Source organism: Marmota marmota, unplaced genomic scaffold (assembly GCF_001458135.2).
Source record: "Marmota marmota marmota unplaced genomic scaffold, marMar, whole genome shotgun sequence".
Taxonomy (NCBI): Eukaryota; Metazoa; Chordata; class Mammalia; order Rodentia; family Sciuridae; genus Marmota; species Marmota marmota.
In genome coordinates this window covers 9,903,645-9,926,798 of record NW_026000261.1, presented here as the reverse complement: position 1 = coordinate 9,926,798, position 23,154 = coordinate 9,903,645, and the positions used below count along the sequence as shown (strand labels likewise).

Genomic DNA, 23,154 nt, shown 5'->3' with positions numbered 1-23,154 from the left:
ATATATAAAGTAAAATTTTAAAAAATTAAAAATAAATATAAAAGAATACAAAACAAAACTAAAACATACTAATCAAACATTGTAGTCCTCAGAATACTGATCGATGGAAAATAACTGGCTTCAAAAATGCTAGAAATGGGGAATCCAAGATGGCATGCTTGAGGGAGGCTGCATTCTGTGTCACTCTGGGACCTGGGATTCAAGTAGTAGGAATACTGTTTCTTTGTGAGTGATTAGAGGACCCCTGACAGCTGCTCCCATGTGGGAATCATGGCTACTCTGCATTTGCAGGTCTTCAGGCCTCTGTGTAAGCACAGAACTTCCAACTACTCATCCACACAGGATTTCCAGGTGCCTGAGCAGGACCACCAGCATCAGCACCTGTGCAGGACTCCTGACCACCCACCTACTCAGGAATCCTGGCCACTACTCACGCAATAAAATTCTGGCAAATAGAATACAAAAGCATATCAAAAAGAGTGCATCATGATCATGTGGGATTCATCCCAGGGATGTAAGGTGGTTCAACATATGGAAATCAATAAATGTAATTCATCACATCAATAGACTAAAAGACAAGAATCATACCATCATCTCAATAGATGCAGAAAAAGCATTTGACAAAATACAGTACCCCTTCATGTTCAAAACACTAGTAAAACAACATATTGCAACATTGTAAAACCTATTTATGCTAAGGCCCAGGCCAACTATATTCTAAACGGAGAAAAATTGAAAGCATTCCTTCTAAAAACTGGAACAAGACAGGGATGCCCTCTTTCACCACTTCTAACATAGTTCTGAAACTATAGCCAGAGCAATTAGAAGAAAGAAATTAAAGGGATACGGATAGGAAAAGGAGAATTCAAACTATCAATATTTTCCAACAATATGATTCTTTACCTAGAAGACCCAAAAAATTCTACCAGAAAACTTCTAGAAGTAATAAATGAATTCAGAAAAGTAGCAGGGTATAAAATAAACACCCATAAATCAAAGGCATTCTTGTACATCAGTGACAAATCCTCTGAAAGAGAAATAGGAAAACTACCACATTTACAATAGCCTCAAAAAACCACGAAATACCTGGGAATCAACTTAATGAAAGAGGTGAAAGACTTCTACAATGAAAACTACAGAATGCTAAAGAAAGAAAATTAGAGACCTTAGAAGATGGAATGATCCCTCTTGTTCTTGGATAGGCAGAATTAATATTGTCAAAGTTACCATATGACCAAAAGCACTATACAGATTTAATGAAATTTCAATCAAAATCCCAATGAAATTCCTCATAGAAATAGAAAAACAGTTATGAAATTCATGTGTAAAAATAAGAGACCCAGAATAGCTAATGCAATCCTTAGCACTGCCTCTACCACTGGGGATTTCTTCCTCATTTTATTATATCCAACCTCCTGAGTCCCTGCTTGCTTTGACTCTCTGGTTTTAAATTCCAGTAAAGTCCCCCCTCCCCATCTTTTTTGTTCACCTCCCTTGCTGAGAAGCTTCCTGTCTGCTTTGTTGGTTTCATGCCATGGAGCAGCCAGGAAAGCAACCTCCTCTAGTCTGCTATCTTGAAAACCTATATTCCTCTAACATGACATTCTTATATGTGAATTTTTGACTTCATTTTCTGAGACTGTTATTTTAAAAAAGTTATTCTATTGTCACAATATCTAATTTTTCCTTCAGAAAAATAAATTATAATTTATATTTTCACTGCCAGTATATGAGAGTGTTTGTTTTACTGCAGGATTTTTAACGTTATGTTAGGTTTTTATTTTTTAAAGCTTTGTTAATTTTTTAAAAAAATATTGTTTAGTTGTCAATGGACCTTTATTTTATTTATTTTTATGTGGTGCTGAGAATCAAACCCAGTGCCTCACACATGCTAGGCAAGAGCTCTACCACTGAGCCATAGCCCTAACCCCAAGCATTGTTAATTTGATAGATGCTACTAGTATTGATTAGCAAAAAGGAATATCAAAATATAGGATATTAATTATGGGAAAGAGATAAGTATTTTAAAAGTTCTTTAAAAATTGGGAGGATCTCTGCATGTAGTTAGGTATTTACAGGAAAATTTCAGCCTATATTTAAATGATAAGAGGCATCAGTGATCTAAAAACAAGATTTCCAGGCTAATAATCATGATTAGTGGTAACAACAGTTATTACAATAAGAAAGATGTACTGTTCATTTATTAACTCCCAGAAGATTAAATTAAAATATATATTTCCAGTGATCAAATTTTTAACTTTTTCTTATTGTTCCTTTTCAAGGCCAATTATATCTGGTGAACCAGTTCATACATGTGAGTGTAAAAAGGTTAAGTAACGTGAAGTTTTAAAATGGGGAAAATATCAGCAATTATTTCTGGAGGAAAAGTAGGGTAAACAACTGAATTCAAAGGGTTTCCTAGGTTCCTGCTTTGTGGTGACAGTGGACATGAGTTGTAAGGTCAGTAGAATTAATTTTACTTGATTATGAAAATAGAAGAAAAAGGAAGAAAGGGGAAAATGTAGACACATACATACACATACACACTTTACTGTTGCCTAGGTGTAACTTTGAAGACTTATAGCTATTGGCCAGTGAGAAATTATTAAATCATTAATGTTAAAGGTTACTGGTAGATAGGAAAGAAAGCACAGATGATTTGTTCTGCTTCCACTTAGTTGCTTGCTATAGTGAAAGTTACTTAGCTCACTGAATCTCATTTTTCCCATATTTTACACAACAACTTTCTTAAAGTACCATAAAAACTCAATTAACTGGAGTATAGAAAGTAGAAAGTGTAATTATCACTAGGATTAGAATAGTTTTTGGCATTATAGGAAACTGAAAAGTTGCCCTTTTAGCTACTACCACAAAATTCTTACTGAAAAACATTTTAAACTAAGTCACAGAGAAAATGGAAGTACAAAAATATGAATCATAGCTAAATAGTCCCTTGAAATGAAAGCAACACAAAAATTTGACCACCAAAAACTTAAGTTGGTGACCTTAACATCTAATACTAGAAAAATTCCAGAATGTGCTAATAAACCATCATTGAATTATACTTCAAACCTCTTAACCTCCCTTTTCTACAGATAAACTTACCAGCAGTTTCAAAGAGAATGTAGAAACCACAAGATTGCAAATTCCCACCACAAGATCTATGAACTTATGTACACCTTCGTCTATCATTTCTGCTTTTTCTCTCTCTCGGAGATTGAATTTAAAGGCACTCTACAACTGAGCTATACTCTCAGCCCTTTTTATTTTTATTTTGAGACAGGGTCTCCCTAAATTGCTGAGGCTGGACTTGAACTTGTGATCCTCCTGGGGCCACTCGGATTATAGGTGTGTGTCCCCATTCCTGGATATTCCTTCTTTTCTTAAAAAAAAAAAAAAAAACATACATTTTATTTTTATTTTTATTCTTTACAGATTTTTTTATTGGATTTGTTGTTACATATTCATACATGCACACAGTATGACAATATAATTTGGCTCATATCACTCCCCAGCACTTCCCTCCTCCATCCCATCCTCCTACCCCCTGGCCAATTTCCTCTACTGATCTCCCCTTGATTTTCATAAGATCCACATTCTCCATACAGTTCTTTTCCTTTTTCCTCTCTAGCTTCCACATATGAGAAAAAAACATATGACCCTTGATCTTCTGACTTTGGCTTATTTTGCTTAATGTATGTTCTCAAGTTCCATCCATTTCCTGCAAATGACAAAATTTCATTCTTATTTATGATTGAATAAAACTCCATTGTGTATATATACCACATTTCCTCTATCTGTTCATTTGTTGATGGACACCTAGTTTGATTCCATAGTTTTGCTATTGTGAATTGTGCTGCTATAAACATGGGTATGCATGTATCACTGTAGTATGATGACTTTACTTCTTTAGGATAAATGCCAAGAAATAGTATAGCTGGGTCATATGGTGGTCCCATGCCTAGTCTCTTGAGGAAGCTACACACTGATTTCCATAGTGTATCTTCTCATGTATGGCAAATCCTTCCTCTTAAGCTCCATATATACTTTTTCTTGTCCATTTATTTCTTTGGTATTCTTACTCTTTAGAATAACCCTGTATATTATTTTTATTCAAACATTCAATTTTTTTCTGCATCCTTTTTCTTATTTTTAAGGATTGTTTAAGGCTTTCTTATTCACAAATAAAAAATTGGTACTACTACTCCTCAAGGACCATAACTCCAATCTAATCATGAGAAAAAACATTGGTTGGAAAAAAAAAAAAACTTCTCTGGCCTCCTGTTATGTTCTTACCCCTTTTCTCCTTTCCTTTTTTAAATTTAATAATGTTAATAATTTTAACAACAGCAACAATCCAGGGGTACTTTATGACTACAGTATATTGGAACAGGTTCTCACTAAGTTTCTGAGTCTGGCCTCAAACTTGCCATCCTCCTGCCTCAGCTTCCTGAGTTGCTGGAATTTCAGGCATGCACTACCACACCTGACTATTTCTCCATTCCCATAAGCTGATCTTTGTGAGTGTTGTCTTCACTGTTCTATTTCCTTACCTTCAATGTACTCTTTATTTTATACAGTGTGTTTCTGACCATGCTAGTCCACATACCTGTTTTCTTAGTCTTCTTTTGGCTAATAGCCTTTTCTTGGCTAAACACAAAGAATATTTTTAAATATTTGAGTTGACTATGGAATAGCCCTTAATGTAGTTGTCTTTCTTGAAACATGCTATTTACTTGGCTTTCTACCCAGGTTTTGTTATACTTCTTTTCCTTTTTCTCAGTCACTTTTGTGGACCCATCCATCTCTTTCTCTTTTGGACATTAGCTTTAATAAGGAGGAAACTTGTGTGTTCTATTCACATTTTTCATATAAATAAATATATTTCAGTTAGAGCATTATAGTTATACAAGGTAGTTGGATTCATTTTCACAAAATTATACATGCATAGAATTTGATCCACTTAATTTTATTTCCTGGTAACCCCCCAGTTTCCCTCCTCTCTTCCCTTTTCCTATTATCCTTTCTATGCTGATCTTCTTTTCAATTGTTTATTCATTTTTCATTGATGCTTTATACATATACATAAAGGTGCAATTCACTGATATATTTATATATGTATATAGTGTGATTTTGTTAAATTCAGTCTTCATTTCTTTCCTTTCATGTCCCTCCTTCTTCCTTCTTTATTCCTTCCTTCTCCGCTGATCTTTCCTATATCTTTATGATACATGACCCTGTCTTTTATCCCACCTTACTTTGCTCTAGCTTCTGCATATGAGATAAAGCATTCAACCCTTGATTTTTATCACTTAGCATGATGTTCTACAGTTCCATTTACCAGCAAGTGCTGTAATGTCATTTTTCTTTATGGTTGAGTAAAAACTCCATTGTGTATATATACCACACTTTCCTAATTTATCATCTATTGATGGGCACCTGGGCTGGATCTATAACTTGGCTATTGTGAATAGTGCATCACTAAAGTATGCTGATTTTAGTTCTTTGTATAAATACGAAGGAGTGGGATATCCAGATCATATGATGGTTCTATTTCTAGTTTTTTGAGGAATCTCCATATTGCTTTCCAAAGTAGTTGCACAGATTTATATTTTACATCAACAGTGTCAAATTGTGCCTTTTTCTCCATGTCCTCTCCAGCATTTATTATTGTTTTTAATCTTGATAATTGCCATTCTAACTGGCATGAGATGAAATCTCATGTTTTGATTTGCATTTCCCTGATTGCTAAAGATGTTAAACATTTTTATATGTTTGTTGGTTATTTGTGTTTCTTCCTTTGAGAAATGTCTACTTGTTTCTCTTGCCCATTTATTTCTTGGGTTGTTTTTCTGGTGTTAAGCTTTTTGAATTCTTTATATATTAACAATTTTAATCCTGTCTTAAGAGCAGTTAGCAAAGATCTTCTCCCATTCTGTAGGCTCCCTCTTCATGCTATTAATTGTTTACTTTGTTGTGCAGAAGCTTTTTAATTTAATGCCATCACATTTATTGATTCTTGGTTTTATTTCTTGAGCTTTAGTTGTCTTGTAAAGGAGGTCAGTGTCTGTACTAATGTGTTAGAGTGTTGACCTCATCTTTGCTTCTTGCACAAAAAGTTTCTGGTCTAATTTCTAGGTCTTTGATCCACTTTCATTGGGCTTTTGTTAAGGATGAGAGATAGGGATCTAGTGCTATTTTTTTCACAGATGGACATCTAGTTTTACTAGCACCATTAAGTGATAAAGGCTATCTTTTTTTCAATGTATATTTTTATACCTGCCCATCTCTTAAATGCTTCTGTTTCTTAGGCCTGTATCCTTTGACATTTCTTATTTTGTCCCTATCATTTGCAATTAAACTATGCCTGTAAATTTTAAATATCATTTCTAGGCTTAAGACTAATGAGTGTAGGGGCTGGGGTTGAGGCTCAGTGACAGAACGCTCGCCTAGCATGTGTGAGGCCCTGGGTTCAATCCTCAGCACCACATAAAAATAAATAAACTAAAGATATTGTGCCCAACTACAACTAAAAAATAAATATTAAAAAAAGACTAATGAGTATATATTCTGAGTCTCTTTCCTTAACTCCAATCATCATCTCTAATTTCCCACTGAATATCCATGCTTAGGTAAACTAAGCAACTCAATCTCTACATGTTCTGACCCCTGCTTACCTCTCCAGCATCAGTTTTCTCTAGTCTTAACCAGAAATCCATATTTTGCCATATTAAACTCATTTTACTTTAGTAAATGTGTCATGCACCTTCAATTATAGGCCACTGTCCATATTATTGCCTCTTTGGGGGATAATATTTCCTATCATGCTTTAGATTTTAACTTAGAAATCAGTTTCTCCACAAAGTCTTCTGTTATTAATAAACATGAGCTTAATTTCTGTCTTTTCTGATCTCAAACTCTGTATTTTCTTTTTATTACATTTAAAATGCTTTATTGTTATTGCCTGTTAAACAGACTGTGATAATATAAAAGTTGGATATAACATTTATCTTGCTCCCATTTGTATCTCCATTGTAGGCACACAATACATTAAATTCATAAATTAATGGATCTTAGGAGCAAGTTAGGCTTAAAAAACCTGTTGTTTACTTTTGTTAGAATTATTAGTCTGATATATTAATGTGAAAGCCAAGTGTATCAAACACAATACCACTCATGACAGGATGTTCTGGTATAGGCTGCTTAAATGTATTCTAGTGTAGTTAAATGATTTATACCTAGTTGGTCACCCAGATTAATGGATTAATGCCAATGTATAGAGAGTTCTATAATGGTAGTCCACAGGTTTCTATTCTATGTCCCATCTTATTAAGAATTTTTAAATATCCACTTGATTGTAAGTAGAGAAAGCAAACTTATATAATGGGAAAAGTAAAAAAAAATCACAAAAGCCTCATTACTTGAGGCAGTCTTGATTTAGAATGATTTGAAATGATAGACTAAAACTAACATAAATGTATTTCATAGGAATTGTTACAAAAACTACAGATTTAGGGTAAAAATCATTGAATTCATTCCACATTCAAGAAGAATTGATTGTGTACTACTGTGTTCTGGTCAGTGGTTCTGGGGATTTAAAAAAAAAACCACTGCCCTGGAAATACATACATGCCATGTATATATTGCAGGTTAAGTTCTAGACCACTGCAAGAAAAAGTATATCACAATAAAGCGAGTCATAGAAATTTTTTGCTTTCCCAGTGTTTACATATTTATACTGTACTGTTTTAAGTATGGAACAGCATCATGTCTAAAGAGGAATTTATATAACCTTAGTTAAAAATACTTGGGGCTGTAGTTATAACTCAGTGGTAGAGTGCTTGCCTAGCATGTGTGAGGCACTTAATTTGATCCTCAGCATAACATAAAGATAAATAAAATAAAGGCATAAAATACTATAACATTATGAAAATAATTTATTGCTAAAAATGCTAATAATCATTGATCCTTTAGCAAGTCTTGATCCTTTCACTGGTGGAGGATCTTGCTTCAGTGTTGATAGCTACTTGACTGATCAGGGTCATGGTTGCTGAAAGTCAGAGTGTCTAGTGGCAATTTTTTAAAATAAGACAACAATGATGTTTTCTGCATCTACCGCATCCACTGTAGTAGTAGATGCTGTATGATAGCACTTTACCCATTGTAGAACTTTCAAAATTGGAGTCAATCATCTCAAAATATGCCACTGTTCTATCAACTAATCTTATATAATTTTCTAAATCATTTGTTTTCATTTCAACAATGTTCACAGCATCTATACCAGGAGTAGACTTGATCTTAAGGAACCACTTCCTTTGTTCATTCATAAGAAGCAATTCCTCTTTCATTATTTATCATGAGATTGCAGCAATTCAGTCACTTCTTTAGGGTGCACTTTTAATTTTAGTACTTTTGCTATTTCCACCAAATGTGCAGTTTTTCCACTGAAGTCTTGAATCCCTCAAAGTGATCCATGAAGGTTAAAGTCAACTTTTCCAATCTCCTATAAATGTTGATATTTTGAACTCTTTCCATGGATCACAAATGCTTTAGGCATCTATTATGGTGAATCCTTTCTAAAAGGTTTTCAATTTTCTTTGCCCAGGTAGATCAGAGGAATTGCTTTCTATGTCAACTATAGCCTATGAAATGTATTTCTTAAATAAGAAGATATGAAATTTGAAATTACTTCTTGATACATGGCTTGCAGAATGGATGTTGTATTTGCAGGCATGAAAACACCATTAGTCTCATTGCACATCTACATCAGACCCCTCAGGTAACCAGATACTTTGTCAATTAGCAGTAATATCTTGAAAATAATCTTTTACTTTTCCTGAGCATTAGATCTCCATAGTGAGCTTAAAATATTCAGTACACCATGCTATCAAAACATATGCTATCATTCAGGCTTTGTTGTTCCATTAATAGAGCACAGGCAGAGTATATTTAGTATAATTCATAGGGACTCTAGGATTTTCACAATAGTCAATGAGAAATGGATTCAACTTAGAGTTCACAGCTGCATTGGCCCTAAACAAGAGTCAAGCTGTCCTTTGAAGCTAGTCATTGACTATATCAAAGTTTTAGATGTCATCATCTTCTAACGTAAGGCTGTTTTTAAAAATATATTTTTTGTAGTTGTATTTGGACACAATACTTTTATTTTATTTATTTTTATGTGGTGCTGAGGATCGAACCCAGTGCCTGGCACATGCTAGGCAAGCACTCTACTGCTGAACAACAGTCCCAGCCTTTGAAAGACTGTTTTAACCATTTTGGAAATCTGTTATTTAGTATAGCCACCTTTATCCATGATCTTAGCTAGATCTCCTGGATAATTTGCTGCAGCTTCCACATTAGCACTTACTGCTTCACTTTGCTCTCTTAGGTTATGGAGACAGTTTCTTTCCTTAAATGTCATGAACTAGATTCCTGTAGCTTCAAATATTTTGTTGGTTGCTTTCTCACTATTCTAAATCTTCATAGAATTGAAGAGAATTAGGGTTTTGCTCTGTATTAGGTTTAGGCTTATGGGAATGTTGTGATTAGTTTGATGTTCTAGCTAGACCATGGAAACATTCTCCATATAAGCAGTAAGGCTGTTTCACTTTCTTATCATTCATGGGTTTACTGGAGTCTTGCTTTTTGTTTCCTTCAACAAGTTTTTCTTTGCACTCATGACTTGGATATTTGGTGCAAGAGGCCTACCTTTTGGCTTTTTATTTAAAGTACGAGACATGGGACTCTTCCTTTGACTTTAACAGAGGCCATTGTAGGGTTATCAACTAGCCTATTTTCAATATGGTTGTATCTAGGGCATAGGGAGGCCCTAGACAGGAAGACGGGGTAATAGCTGCTTTTGGAGAAGTCTGAACATTTTTCAATTGCAATAATTTTTCAATAATTCTCTTATATAGGTACAGTTCGTGGAGTTACAAATTAATTATAATAGTAACATCAAAGACCACTAATCAAGCTGGGCATGGTGCATGCCCCCATCAGCTTGGGCACCTAAGGCAAGAAGATCTGCAGTTCAGAGTCAGCTTCAGCAACAGTGAGGCACTAAGAAACTCACTGAGAACCTGTCTCTAAATAAAATACAAACTAGGACTGGGGATTTGGATGTGGCTCAGTGGTCGAGTGGCCCTGAGTTCAATCCCTGGTACAAAAAAAAAACCCAAAAAACAAAACAAAACAACAACAACAACAACAAAACACTAATTACAAATCACCATAACTTACAGAATAATAATGAAAATGTTTGAAATACAGGGAAATTTAAAAAGGGTGATGCAGAGACACAAAGTGAGCACATGCTATTGGGAAAATTGCAGTGATAGTTTGTGGCAATCCAGCACTGAGCAACTCTATCAATTCTTAAAAAAAGCAATATTTGCAAATCACAATAGAGTGCAATAAAATGAGGTATGCCTGACAATTATATTTAAATACTTGTATTGAATCTGGATCATGGCACATAATAGTATCTTTGCATTTTGCATTCTTTAAGTAAGTAATATTATTTGTTATTCTAGGTATCATGTTAATTTTATAATAATACACTAAAAGTATAATATTTCTCTCTCTCTCTCTCTCTCTCTCTCTCTCTCTCTCTCTCTCTTTCTCTCTCTCTACTGGGCTACTGGGGATTAAACTCGGGGGCACTTTACCACTGAGCTACAGCCCCAGCCCTTTTTAATTTTTTTGAGGCAATATCTCACTAAATTGCTTAGGACCTCACTAAGTTGCTGAGGCCGGTCTCAAACTTGCAATTTTTCTGCCTCAGCCTCTAGAGTCACTGGGATTACAGGCATGTGTTACCACACCTGGCTCAGAAAGTGTAATATTAATCTCAATGTGAATTTAAAACTTTTAAGCTGTATCAGTCAGGATAATTTAGATTATGCTATTGTAACAATCTCTAACCCTTGGCATTTGTAATATCAAATGTTTTATTTTATCATTTATGTAACATGTTGGCTAGAATCTCTGCTCCATGAATCTTCATTCTGCAATCCAAGGTGACATAAATCATCATTTTAAACATTACTAGTCATCATGGCATAAAGATGACTGTGAAAGTCATAACACTAACTAACAAATAATGTTCTGACTTGGAAGTGATACATAACTGTAAGTGGTGACTTTTGCTTACAAGTAATTAGCTAGAACCAGTTGCATGTCTCCTCCAGTCATAATGGGGTCAGGAAATACAATCTGTTTCTAAAGTCAAAGAGTCATAAATTTATTGGTTCTTTTTAGTTATACATGACAGTGGAATCCATTTTGATGTAATTATACAAGCATGGAATTTGTCTTGTTCTAATTGAGTTTGTAGTACTTCTCCTTCTCCTTTCCTATCATCTCTTGCCTCCTTATATCTGTCCTCTTGCCATTTACCCATAGGTATTTTTTTTAAATAATTTCTTGTGGATATGCACAATGGTGAGATTCACTGTGATACATATGTACATAGAAAAGTTATGTCAGATTGATTCTACTGTCTTTCCTTTTCCTATTCCCTCTCCTTTCCCTTTGTTCCCTTTGTCTAATCCACTGAACTTATATCTCCCCCTTATTGTGAGTTAGCTTCCACATACCAGAGAGAACATTTGGCCTTGGTTTTTGGAATTGACTTATTTCATTTAGCATGATAGTCTCCAGATCCATCCATTTACAGGTAGATGCATAAAGTCATTCTTTTTTATGGCTGATTTATATCCCATTGTGTATATATACCACACTTTCTTTATGTATTCATCTGTTGAAGTGCATCTAGGCTACTCCATGGCTTAGCTACTGTGAATTTTGCTGCTATAAGCATTGATGTGGCTGCATCACTGTAGTATGCTGATTTTAAGGGCTTTGGGTATAATCAAGTAGTGGGATGACTGGGTCAAATTGTGGTTCTATTCCTATATTTCTTAGGAATCTCCATACTGCTTTCCAGAGTGGTTGCACCAGTTTGTAGTTCTAACAAAAATGTGTAAGGGTACCTTTTCCCCCACATCCTCACCAACGTTTATTGTTACTTATATACTTGACATGATAGATACTCTGACTGGAGTGAGATGAAATCTCAGTGTAGTTTTAATTTGTATTTCTCTAATTGTTAGAGATGTTGAACAGTTTTTCGTATATTTGTTGGTCAATTCTATTTCTTCTGTGATGTGTCTGTTCAGTTCCTTTACCCATCTATTTTTTTTCTTTACCCATTTATTGATTGGGTTATTTGTTTTTTTGGTGTTAAGTTTTTTGAGTTCTTTATATATCCTGGAGATGAATGCTCTATCTGAGGTACAGAGTGCAAAGATTTTCTCCCATTCTGTTGGCTCTTTCTTCATGTTCTTGATTGTTTCCTTTGCTGTGAAGATTTTTATTTTGATGCAATCACATGTATTGACTTTTGATTTTACTTCTTGTGCTTTAGAAATCTTGTTAAGGAAGTAAGTTCTTGAGCTGATACATTGAAGTGTTGGGACTACATTTTCTTTTAGCAAGTGCAGGGTTCCAAGTCTAATTCCTAGGTCTTAGATCCACTTTGAGTTGAATTTTGTGCAGGGTGAGAGACAGTGGCTAAATTTCATTTTACTACATATGGATTTCCAGTTTTCCTAGCATCATTTGTTGAGGAGGCTATCTTTTCTCCAATGTATATTTTTGGCACCTTTGTGTAGTATGAGATAACTGTATTTATGTGGGTTTGTCCCTATGCCTTCTATTCCATTGGTATTCATATTTGTTTTGGTGCAATATCATGCTGTTTTTATTACTATACCTCTGTAGTATAATTTAATTTCTGGTATTGTGATGCATCCTGCTCCACTTTTCTCGCTAAGGATTATTTTGGCTATTCTGCATCCTTGTTTTTCCAAATGAATTTCATGAGTACTTTTTCTATTTCCACGAAGAACATTATTGGAATTTTAATGGACATTGCATTGAATCTGTATAGTGCTTTTGGTAATATGGCCATTTTTACAAAACTAAATTCTACCTATCCAATTACATGGTTGTCTTTCCATCTTCTAAGGTCTTCTTAAATTTGTTTCTTTAGTGTTCTGTAGTCTTCATTATAGAGGTCCTTAATCTCTTTTGTTAGATCGATTCTCAAGTATTTATTTATTTATTGTGCTGGGATCAAACCCAGGGCCTTGTGCATGTGAGATAAGCACTCTACCAACTGAGCTATATCCCCAGCCCTCAATTTTTTTTGAGGCTATTGTGAATGGGATAGCTTTCCTGATTTCTCTTTTAGCTGATTCATTTTTGGAGTTTAAGAATGCTATAAGAGTCATAAATATTTGAAAACCAAATTAATGATTACCATGAATCTATTGAGGAAAAAACAAAAATTACCATTCAATCTTGGGCTTTAAAGTATTAAATATTTATAATCTTTTTCTATAAATTTATATACACACATCCATTCACAGATTTCCCTATTATATATGGGATCATAATCCTTTCATATATCTTATAGATTTATCCATATCTACATATACTTCTCTACCTCAGTCTTTTAAAAAATATTTTTAGTTGTTTTTTTATTTATATGTGGTGCTGAGAATCCAAACCAGTGCCTCACACATGTGAGGCAAGCCCTGTACCACTGAGCCACAACCTCAGCTCTCTACCTCAGTCTTTTTAATGGCTGTATAGTATTGTAAAATATGGATGTTCTTCCCTAACCCCATGAAAAGATGTTTAGTTTGTTACCAGATTTTTACTGTTACAACATGTACTGCATTGACTCTTTGTACATTCACATATTTCTATGCATATGCTTTTGGATGTCTGTAGTATAGATTCATAGAAAAGAAATTCTTGAGCACTTTAAACTTCCTTCCAATCTGTTATACCAATTTAAAATGCCATAAACTGTATATGAACACATAGGTTACATTTTGAGAAAAGTAGACACTTTTATTGATGGAAGAAAGTGCTGGATGATAAAGAATTTAAACACCACATCAAAATGAATAATGATTGACTTTTGTCTAAACAAATTGTAAGACCTTAAACCCACTAGTTCTAGGTTTGATGACAGGAACAACCTTGAAAAATCTGACCCTGTCATATATAACACTTTGGTTATATCCTAACAGGATATATTTCTGTGGTTGCTTATACTATTGTTTTCCCTCTATGTTTGCATCTTCTTTTCTTTTCTCTGTCCTTTCTTCTATCTTTCAGTAGTTTTTCTTTCATTCTCATTATCTCATTTCCTCCTCTTTCTGGAAGTCAACGTTTTGTGTTTTTATTTCTGTTTTTTTTTTTTCTTTCTATGCTTCTCCATAGATTCCTGTTTCTCTTGTGTTTATTTTTTGTAACCATCTCTTCCTCTTTCTCTCTCATATATATGTGTATATATATGTGTGTATGCATGTGTGTATACACATATATTCATGTATATGTACACACATGTATATGTATACACATATGTATACATTATATAAAATATTATATATATATATATATATATATATATATATATATATATATAATGCTAACTTCTATAACACTATATTCNTATAATGCTACCTCTCTCCCTCTCTCTTTCCCTGCTTCTGTATCTCTGGTTCTGCTAGCATCATTCTCCCTGTGTTTTTCTACCTTGATTCTAATGAGAGCTATCAAGAGAGTGAGCTATCACTTCACATAGTTGTTTTCAAATAATGGGAAGTACATCTAGAACGGATGGCTATTGGGATAATATAAACAAAAAAAGGTTTCTTGATTGGTTGAAAGCGGACTAAATAACTCCTGATATGCTTTCCATATTTTAGTCTTATTGAGAACCAGCTTTCCTTACTTTGTAGAAAGAGTCTCATTAATATTATTGCATCTTTATTTTCTGATTGAAGATATAATAGGAACTTACGACCGTCTCTTTGTGAATACCGGACTTCATTCAGATGAATGTTGAATTAGAAGATATGAGGTTGAGATAAATATGTATTAACTACATAAATCCTCTGTGTATGTGATCCTCAAGTATGTATGTGATACTGTGTATGTGGGGTGTGTGTGTGTGTGTGTGTGTGTGTGTGTGTGCATGTGTGTGTGTGATTGGAAAGTATTGTAAAAATGCCAAAATTTTCTCTGATGGCAAGAATGTAACAAGAAATAATTATGTGCTCTCTGCAACCAGCTGATACTTTTAGTCAGGGCTGGTGTGTTAAAATATATCCATAAATTAAATTTGTTTTGGTTTCTATAGTCAAGAATTTGCCATACAAATACAAAATTAGCATAAATCAGAAATCCTATATACCTGGCACTTTAAGGGAGGAAGAAAGTAAAATGTGGAAGGTAATTTGCAAACTATACTTGAAAGTCATTCAAGTATAACATCATCATTACAATTATCTGTCAAAATATTTAGTCCAATTACAGTTTTAAAAGCTCTAGTCAAGATGGCACTACTTATATCAGATTTTGGTACTCTAAGGAGAGGAATACTAATGCCCTCATTAGCCATTGTCCTAGCATCTTCATTCTTTTTAATTCCTCATGTGGTCTTTGGGGATTTTTGCATACTAACCCTAGGGAATTAGTATACACAAAGCTCTCTAGGGAATATGAACTTCAGGAGTAAGAAGCATTGCATATTTATAACTATGGTAGGGGGGAAGACTATTTGGGAAAAAGGTAATTTTGAAGTAATTGAGTTGCAGCATAATTGCCATCATAGTAGGTATTATACATGGTCCTGTACATTTTATTCACACAACAGCAAGTTGGTTGTAAAACCACCAAGAGGAAAAGTTATAATGTAATAAACCTAAATTTCAGTGTAAGATTTCCAGGGGATAGCTTTAGCTGATTCTGACACTTTTAGTATTTAAACAGATGTGTGCAACCGTATGTTAGGAGCCCAGTGGTCACAGTCCTGAGACATTCCTTGATCAATGATGATATTGCAGGCTGACTGCTGTTGCAGATGAACACTGCTAGGAAATTGATTACGTTGGCCTTTCTCTTTGAGTGAATTGACAGTTTGGCAGATTTTCTCTTTCAATGGGAAATCTGAATCATCTATTGAACATGCTACAAAACACTATTTTATATTCCCTTACCATTTAACATATGCAGGTTGTTCTTCATTGTCTTACATTTGAATAAGCATTCCACTAAGCACACATCTCTGCAGTTGGGTCATAGCTCCTTGTAGGCAAGGAGCTACATTTTATAATCTCAGACTTGGCTCATGACTCCTATAGCATCTAAATTCTAGGGAAAAATAATTTAGTTGTGGTTGAGTGATTAGACTTTGTAGACCTAGAGTCAAATGCTTTTTTCTATAGTTTACTAACTCATGACCTTGGTAAGTCACAAGTGTCAGTTCCTCAAAAAGACTAGTAGGGCTAATAACAACTCCTAAGATTGTTGAGAGGATATATTGCCATATATTGGTTTACCACAGTATTGAGCACAAACAAAATAATCACCAAATTATATTATTATCATAAAATGCAGTTCAGCAAAATTTGTTGAATTAATTGACTCACCTATGGAAATGAGATGGATAAATATATGGACTTAAAAAGTTCATATGGCCAGGTTTTCTAATTGCCACTGATCTTAAGTGATAATTAAATAATTCTGTGATTAACTTATTCAGTTTCAATGATGATTCCTGTAGTCAATGTCAAACATTAAATATTTTATTTTGCAAGGAATAGGGAGGGTCAGTTATATAAAAAGGTAGAGATATTTCTGGTTCTATTATTTTCTAATATGTTATATCTGTGAATATCAGCTATTAAGTGTAGCTTGTATTATAACTGAAAATGATCACATACTAATCACTTGGTAAATACAATTTAGTATGAGCATGTACTTTAGGAAAAGTTTGAGTAATAAGCCTTCTTTCAAAAGTCTATAGAGTGTGTATATATCTTTTTTCTTTTTTATTTGTTCTAATTCATTATACATGATAGTAGAATGTATTTTTGACATATTATACATATTTGGAGTATAAAATTCTCATTCTTCTGGTTGGACATGATGTAGAATTATATTTGTCCTGTAATTATATATGCACATAGGATAGTAATGTATGATTCATTCTACTATCATTGCTATTCCCATTCCCCACCTTGCCCTTCAATACACAATAAAGAAGAATGAATTTATGGCATTTGCTGGTAAATGGGTGGAACTGAAGACTATCATGCTTAGTGAAATAAGCCAATCCCAAAAATCAAAGGCCAAATGTTTTCTCTGATATGTAGATGCTAATTCACAATAAGTGGTAGGGTTAGGGAAGAACAGAGGTACTTTGGATTGAAGTATACATAATCTTCTGAGCTGGAAATTTGGTAGATAAGGTCTATGGAAAATAAAGAATTGTGTGAAGTACTTGTTTTTTTCAGAGTTTTGATTTGGATTTGCCAAAAAGCAGACTCTGAGACAAGGATTTTTTTTAATATATGTAATTTTTAGTTGTTGATGAACCTTTATTTTATTCATTTATTTATATGGGGCACTGAGAATCGAACCCAGTGCCTCATACATGCCAGGCAAGTGTTCTACCACTGAGCCACAACCCCAGCCCCATGAGTCAAAGATTTGGATGTGGATAGTTTATTTGGAAGATGATGAGTGGCACAGTCAGACTGGAAGGAAGGAAGTGCAAATAAAGGGTTTTTAAGGAGCAGGTTGCACTCAATCCTACTGGAACATACCAAGGGTTGAGTGAGCTGGAGTATTCATTCACCAACTTCTATAATTGACTAAGAATCATTCATTACATGTTAATAATATGGCACTTCCATTCTACCCCTTATGCTAGATAAGCTGTTTTTGCAGATAGAAAGTTCCTTCTGGCAAAGAAACATAAGAAGACTTCTGGGATAATTTTAGGGTGAGCCAAGAGGACATGCATTAGGGAACCAACAGTGTTCATGACAACAGGTGACAAGACACAGCTCAGATTTGGAGAATTATGTATTAGATAAAGTGTGTTCTCTTTCAAATAAATGAATAATTTAAAAAGAAAACACTAAAAATTTCCATTCATTTGTATTACTTGAACTTTTCACTTGATATAATGTAATATATGTTGGTCCTGTTCTTTAATTCATTAAGCATTTATTATCAATTATGTTTCAGACTGTGCTAAAGATACAATAGTTAATGACTAAATGGCTGCCCTTGTAAAGCTTACATTATAAAGGGCAAGGAGTGACAAAGGCTAGTAAAAGAAACTTTATTGTGAAGTGTTTCAACTTATTGGAGTATGAACATGAAATTGCCCCCCCCCACTAATTACCACTTACCTATTTTTTCTCACTGGGAAACAAAGGATAATGATAAACATTTAAGTCTGATTCTATAACTTTTCAAATGCTTTTAGATATTTTAAGAGTCTCATTTTGATTTTGTCTTTACTAACTTCAAACTCTTACCTGATTCAAATATCATCTGTTTTTCTTCAAACAGATGAGACATGGCTCTAGTCTAGGAGTTTGGGGGTACCTGGTAGGCTTTCATTCACCCCCTTCTTCTTCCTCTTTTACCTGTGCCTTTTGTATTATTGTCTTGGGAGGAGGATTGCTGGGGAGGAGATATAGAGAAAAGACAAGACATTTATCACTCTGTGTCTTTGGTTGGTCATAATTGCTCTTTTAGCTGTCTATAGGCACTATATAAATAGGTACTTCTTGTAATAGCCTGCTAATGAAAAGGTCCCCAAGTATGTCCTTTGGGCATTGGAAGACCCTTGCTTTTTTTTTTTTTTTAGTACTAGGGATTAAACCCAGGGTGCTTAACCACTGAGCCACATTCCCAGCCCTTTTATTTTTTATTTTTTATTTGGAGATGGGATCTCACTAAATTGCTTAGGGCCTTGATAAGTTGCTGATGCTGGCTTTGATTTTGTGATCCTCCACCTCAAGCCACTGGGATTATAGGCATGCATTGCCATACCTGGCAACCCTTGTAAATTTTGATTACATATTCAGTTAGATGTTTAGCTTGTGCTTTCATGTCACTTTCCTCTTGTATACCTTTATGTTCCCCATGTTGCAAAGCATCCCACAAGAATGATCTATCTATCTAGTCTAACTTGGACTTTTGGATGCCAAATTCATCTCCAGTTCCTCTTGAGAAATTGAAATTTGCTGTGTGTTGGAAATAGGTGAAGATTAGTCCTGGCTCTCTTGTCATTTGGCCATATCAAACACACTATGCATCCCCAGGGTTCTTTATCCTTCCCTAGTGGTGCTGGGAGAAGTCCAGAATATCTGATGGTAAGCACAGGGTCAATTGAGAAAGGAAAAGCCTGTCTTCCACATCAAAATGTGACCTCATTCTCCTTCCCAGTCCTCTTTGTTTATTGATGAGGTGAGTGGGTATTGATAAGAATTTAGCTGCATTGGTTTGTTGAGCTGGTGGCCTCAGACACCAATCTCTGGAAATTTTCTGATTTTGGGATATCAGGCAAATCTTTGAGGCCATTTCTGGGAAAAGAGTAACCCACTCAGCACTCAGTATCACCCTGTTACTCTTATATTCTGGGTAAGGTTTTGTACTTTTAGGAACAAATCAATGATTGAAAAAAAAAGAAATCATCATACAGAATTCTAGATCTTTAAAATATTATCTCAAGGCTATTCTTATCTTTCAGGTTTTATTCTATTCATTATTTCAAAGATCCTATGCTTTCACCCTCATAGACCCCTTTGCTATTTTATATCTTGGGTTTATGATGAGCCAAATATACCACTGCAGGGCTTATATTCTAAATATTAAAAGACCCTAGATGAGCTACCATATAGGTAGCCAATTTGCTAAAAAAATCTTAATGGGGACAATAATGTTAAAATAGTTTTCATTTTTTTTTTTTTTACCAAATACCTACTGATAATGTTGTTTCCCTGTTATAGGATGGGGAGACATCATTATATCTCACTTCTGTTTCATACTTTTTTTCAATAATTTTTTTTTGTTTTGTAACAGTTTCATCTCAATGATGTAAGATATAGTGCTGTCCATTTAAAAATGCCAGTGTCAAAGTTGAGTAGAATCACTTCCTTTTACATAAACAAAATGATTTTAAGTGTTGATAAATCTTATGGATAAAATAAATAAAGAGGTAAGCTAAAGAATAACAGAGTTAAGATTGGGTAGTTGGGAAAAGCCTTTTGGTGAGAATGAGGCATGTAGCATGTTAAGGAACTAACTCCATAAAGACCTCCAAAAGCAGGATAAAGTACAAAGGCCATGAGAAGGAAATGACAAATAAAATGACCATAGTGACTTGGGTCATAGACAACAAGAACAGTCTTGTGAAAAAAAGATAAAAAGATGCAGCTTGGAGTTGCATCTACTGGGGAGAAAGTCTACTGGGGAGAGTTTGGATTTTATTTTAAATCTAATGCATAGTATTGAAGTTTTAGTACGGAACTCTGATATGATTAAATATGAACCTTCAAGTTTTCTTTCATTTGCATAAAATGGAGCCAGATGTCACTAGATTACCATTATTTTATAATGTGTCTTTGAGAAATGTAAAATTAGAAAGTTGAGAATCTCTAAATGCCTGGACCAGAAGTGTTTCAGATTTTGGATCATTTGCATAGCCTTTATATACCTAATGTCATTTTAGGTTTGGGATTTTCAGATTAGGGATGCTCAACCTTTAGATGGTGTGTTGTTGAGGACAAGTTATTTGGTTTAAACTCATCTCCTTTTTTCCTTTTCTTTTGACTTTTCAGGCACAACAAAGTGAACAATGAAGCCACCATTTCTTTTGGTCCTTGTGGTCTGTTCTGTATTCAGCACAAATTTGAAGATGGTATCAAAGAGAAATTCTGGTAAGTTGCTGGCAACTTCTATTTGGTCAAAAATGTGTAGGTTTTGTGAGCATTCAGAGGGCATCTGTGCCTTTAACTGGGGATATCTTTAGACAAAGCACTTGCATTCTAGCTATATTGGAAAGTATCCAAAATAAAAATGAGGTTTTAGCCTACCACTGAGAAAATGTTGGGAGACCAGTGAAATTTTGTTACACTTCAATGACCAGTATATTCTCAGTGGACAATGAAATGTTAAAGGCCTACTTAGAGTTGGTTACATTCGCTAGTGAATAAACACCTGGGAGCAAACATTTACAAATGAGAAGATAGGAAACCTTTAATATATATATATATTTTGCCTCCTAATTGAGTGTACAGCAATATAATTTAAATGAAAACTTTTGACAAATATCAGAAAGCATTAGTTCTTCATATTTCTACCAAATCCCTAACAGGCAGAGGTTTAAAGGCTATAAGTTCAAAAATATTAGCTAATTGCCTGAAGAAAAATTTCTTGAGAAGAAGTATCTATTCCTAGAACATGGTGGTCTGGCAGGCAGCCATGATTGTATGAAGAGATTAGCTATAGTCAGTATATATCCAAATCAAAGCTTAATCATTGTTTAATAACACTTGGATGGCTATACATATAAATGCATAAATATATATTTCATTTTTCGTTATATATTCTAACTATAATTACAAACCATGCATGACATTTTAAGAATTGACTTTCTGTCTGTAGTCATTCCAGAAAGGCATTGAGGAATATATTATGTGGAAACAAAAGATTATTCTGGTGCTTTCTATTGGCTTCTAATTCAGGTATTTCTCAGAATTAAATGTATGCGCTTTATTCTCTCATTAAGTATAAAATGTAGACAATAAACTACAAGCTTAATTTTCAAAGCAATAAATGCTGGATGGGGCTTGGTGTTTGGTTAATGTTCGTTTTCTGAGGTAAGAATACTTGCTAATGAAATATCTAACAGATAGTGGTGTTCTTCAGTTAATATGTCTCTCATGAAAGTGGGTCACAGTCTATAAAGTGGAGAAACAGTGCTGAAATCCAAAGCATTCTGGAATGGTAAAGGTAGGGCAATATACTGGCTTTCCTCCACTTACATAGACTTATGTATTTAAATCACTTTAGTGTTATTGTGACTTTTTTGGCTGTATTTGTGGGTCAGATTTTAACTATCATTTCTCCCACTTGGCATATCATTCATGACTGCCTTTCCTTCCCTTACCTTTCATGTCACATTTTCACTTTCAATCTTGGTTCAGATTGATTGTTACTGAAATAAGACTTGGAGAGATTACTTACTGGCAAATGTAACCTGTTGGACTAGATCCCATTTTCCTTACCTGGATATGTCATAAAGTCTGTAGCAGAGTCTGTAAGGAAAAAAATCTGTTAGAATTTTTTTTTTTATGTTAGCAATTTAAAAAGTTTCATTCAAGAAAAATCCAAACTAAAAACAAAAACCCCTCAGGTACTATCTATGCATTCTGTCTTACATCTTGGCTTATTATTTAAGAGAAGAGAGGTAATTAACAATATATACACATATATGTGTGGATATATGTGTGTGTGTGTGTGTGTGTGTATGTATATCTTTATATCTATATCTGGAATGTTGCCATTGATACACAGATATCATTCAGAGATCAACTTTTTAATGATTTGCCCCTTTATTTTTACTTGCTGTGGCTTAGTAGGGGATCTTTGTTTTGTTTTCTTAGTGTGGCCAAATGAATTCAGCTTTATTGAAGAATCATTATACCAAAAAGTATTCCATTTAAAGTTGACGTGTTTGAATTTTGAGTCTCTGCATGCCATTCCTTTGCATCCCCCTCCAGGACAATAGCAGTTGCAATATTGAAACAAAACTTCCTTTAGGTCTGGGAAGTAGAAATGGTTTGAAAGCACAGTTGGTCTTTTCCTGTTATGTCTTCCTATTTCTGTTTATGCTGTATATATTAAAGGCAGAAAAGACTAGTAGATTGGCCTTGGTTTGTGCTTATCTGTGTGGTTTTGTTTCATAATACAAAAAAACTGGGTGAGGGATGAATAAAAGACATCCTAAATTGCCCAGAGCTGATGTAAATTGGAGGGGCTGTTCTTTGGACTCTTACCTCCTGTTTATCCACCCCCATCATAATCCTCCTCTCCAGCCCTACACTTTGGTTAATAACATTACTTTATATAGAAAATAGAATTATTTAACCAGGCATGATGGTACACACCTATAATCCAAGTAACTCGGGAGGCTGAGGCAAGAGTATTGCAAGGACATTACATTAAGAGAAATATCACATTACCACACTCCTATGTGGAATG

The 23,154-nt window shown here is 34.3% G+C and overlaps 1 protein-coding gene across 2 annotated transcripts in view; it reads left to right on the top strand.

The window, feature by feature from the left end:
* LOC107152458 (X-linked interleukin-1 receptor accessory protein-like 2) overlaps nucleotides 1-23,154 on the top strand; it is a 635,481-nt gene that overhangs the window by 53,933 nt on the left and 558,394 nt on the right. For both annotated transcript variants that reach the window (XM_048796877.1, XM_048796876.1), the window contains one exon: nucleotides 20,730-20,828. In XM_048796877.1, the coding sequence (XP_048652834.1) occupies nucleotides 20,747-20,828 (82 nt within the window). In that variant the 5' untranslated portion in view covers nucleotides 20,730-20,746. The remainder of the gene's footprint in view (nucleotides 1-20,729; nucleotides 20,829-23,154) is intronic.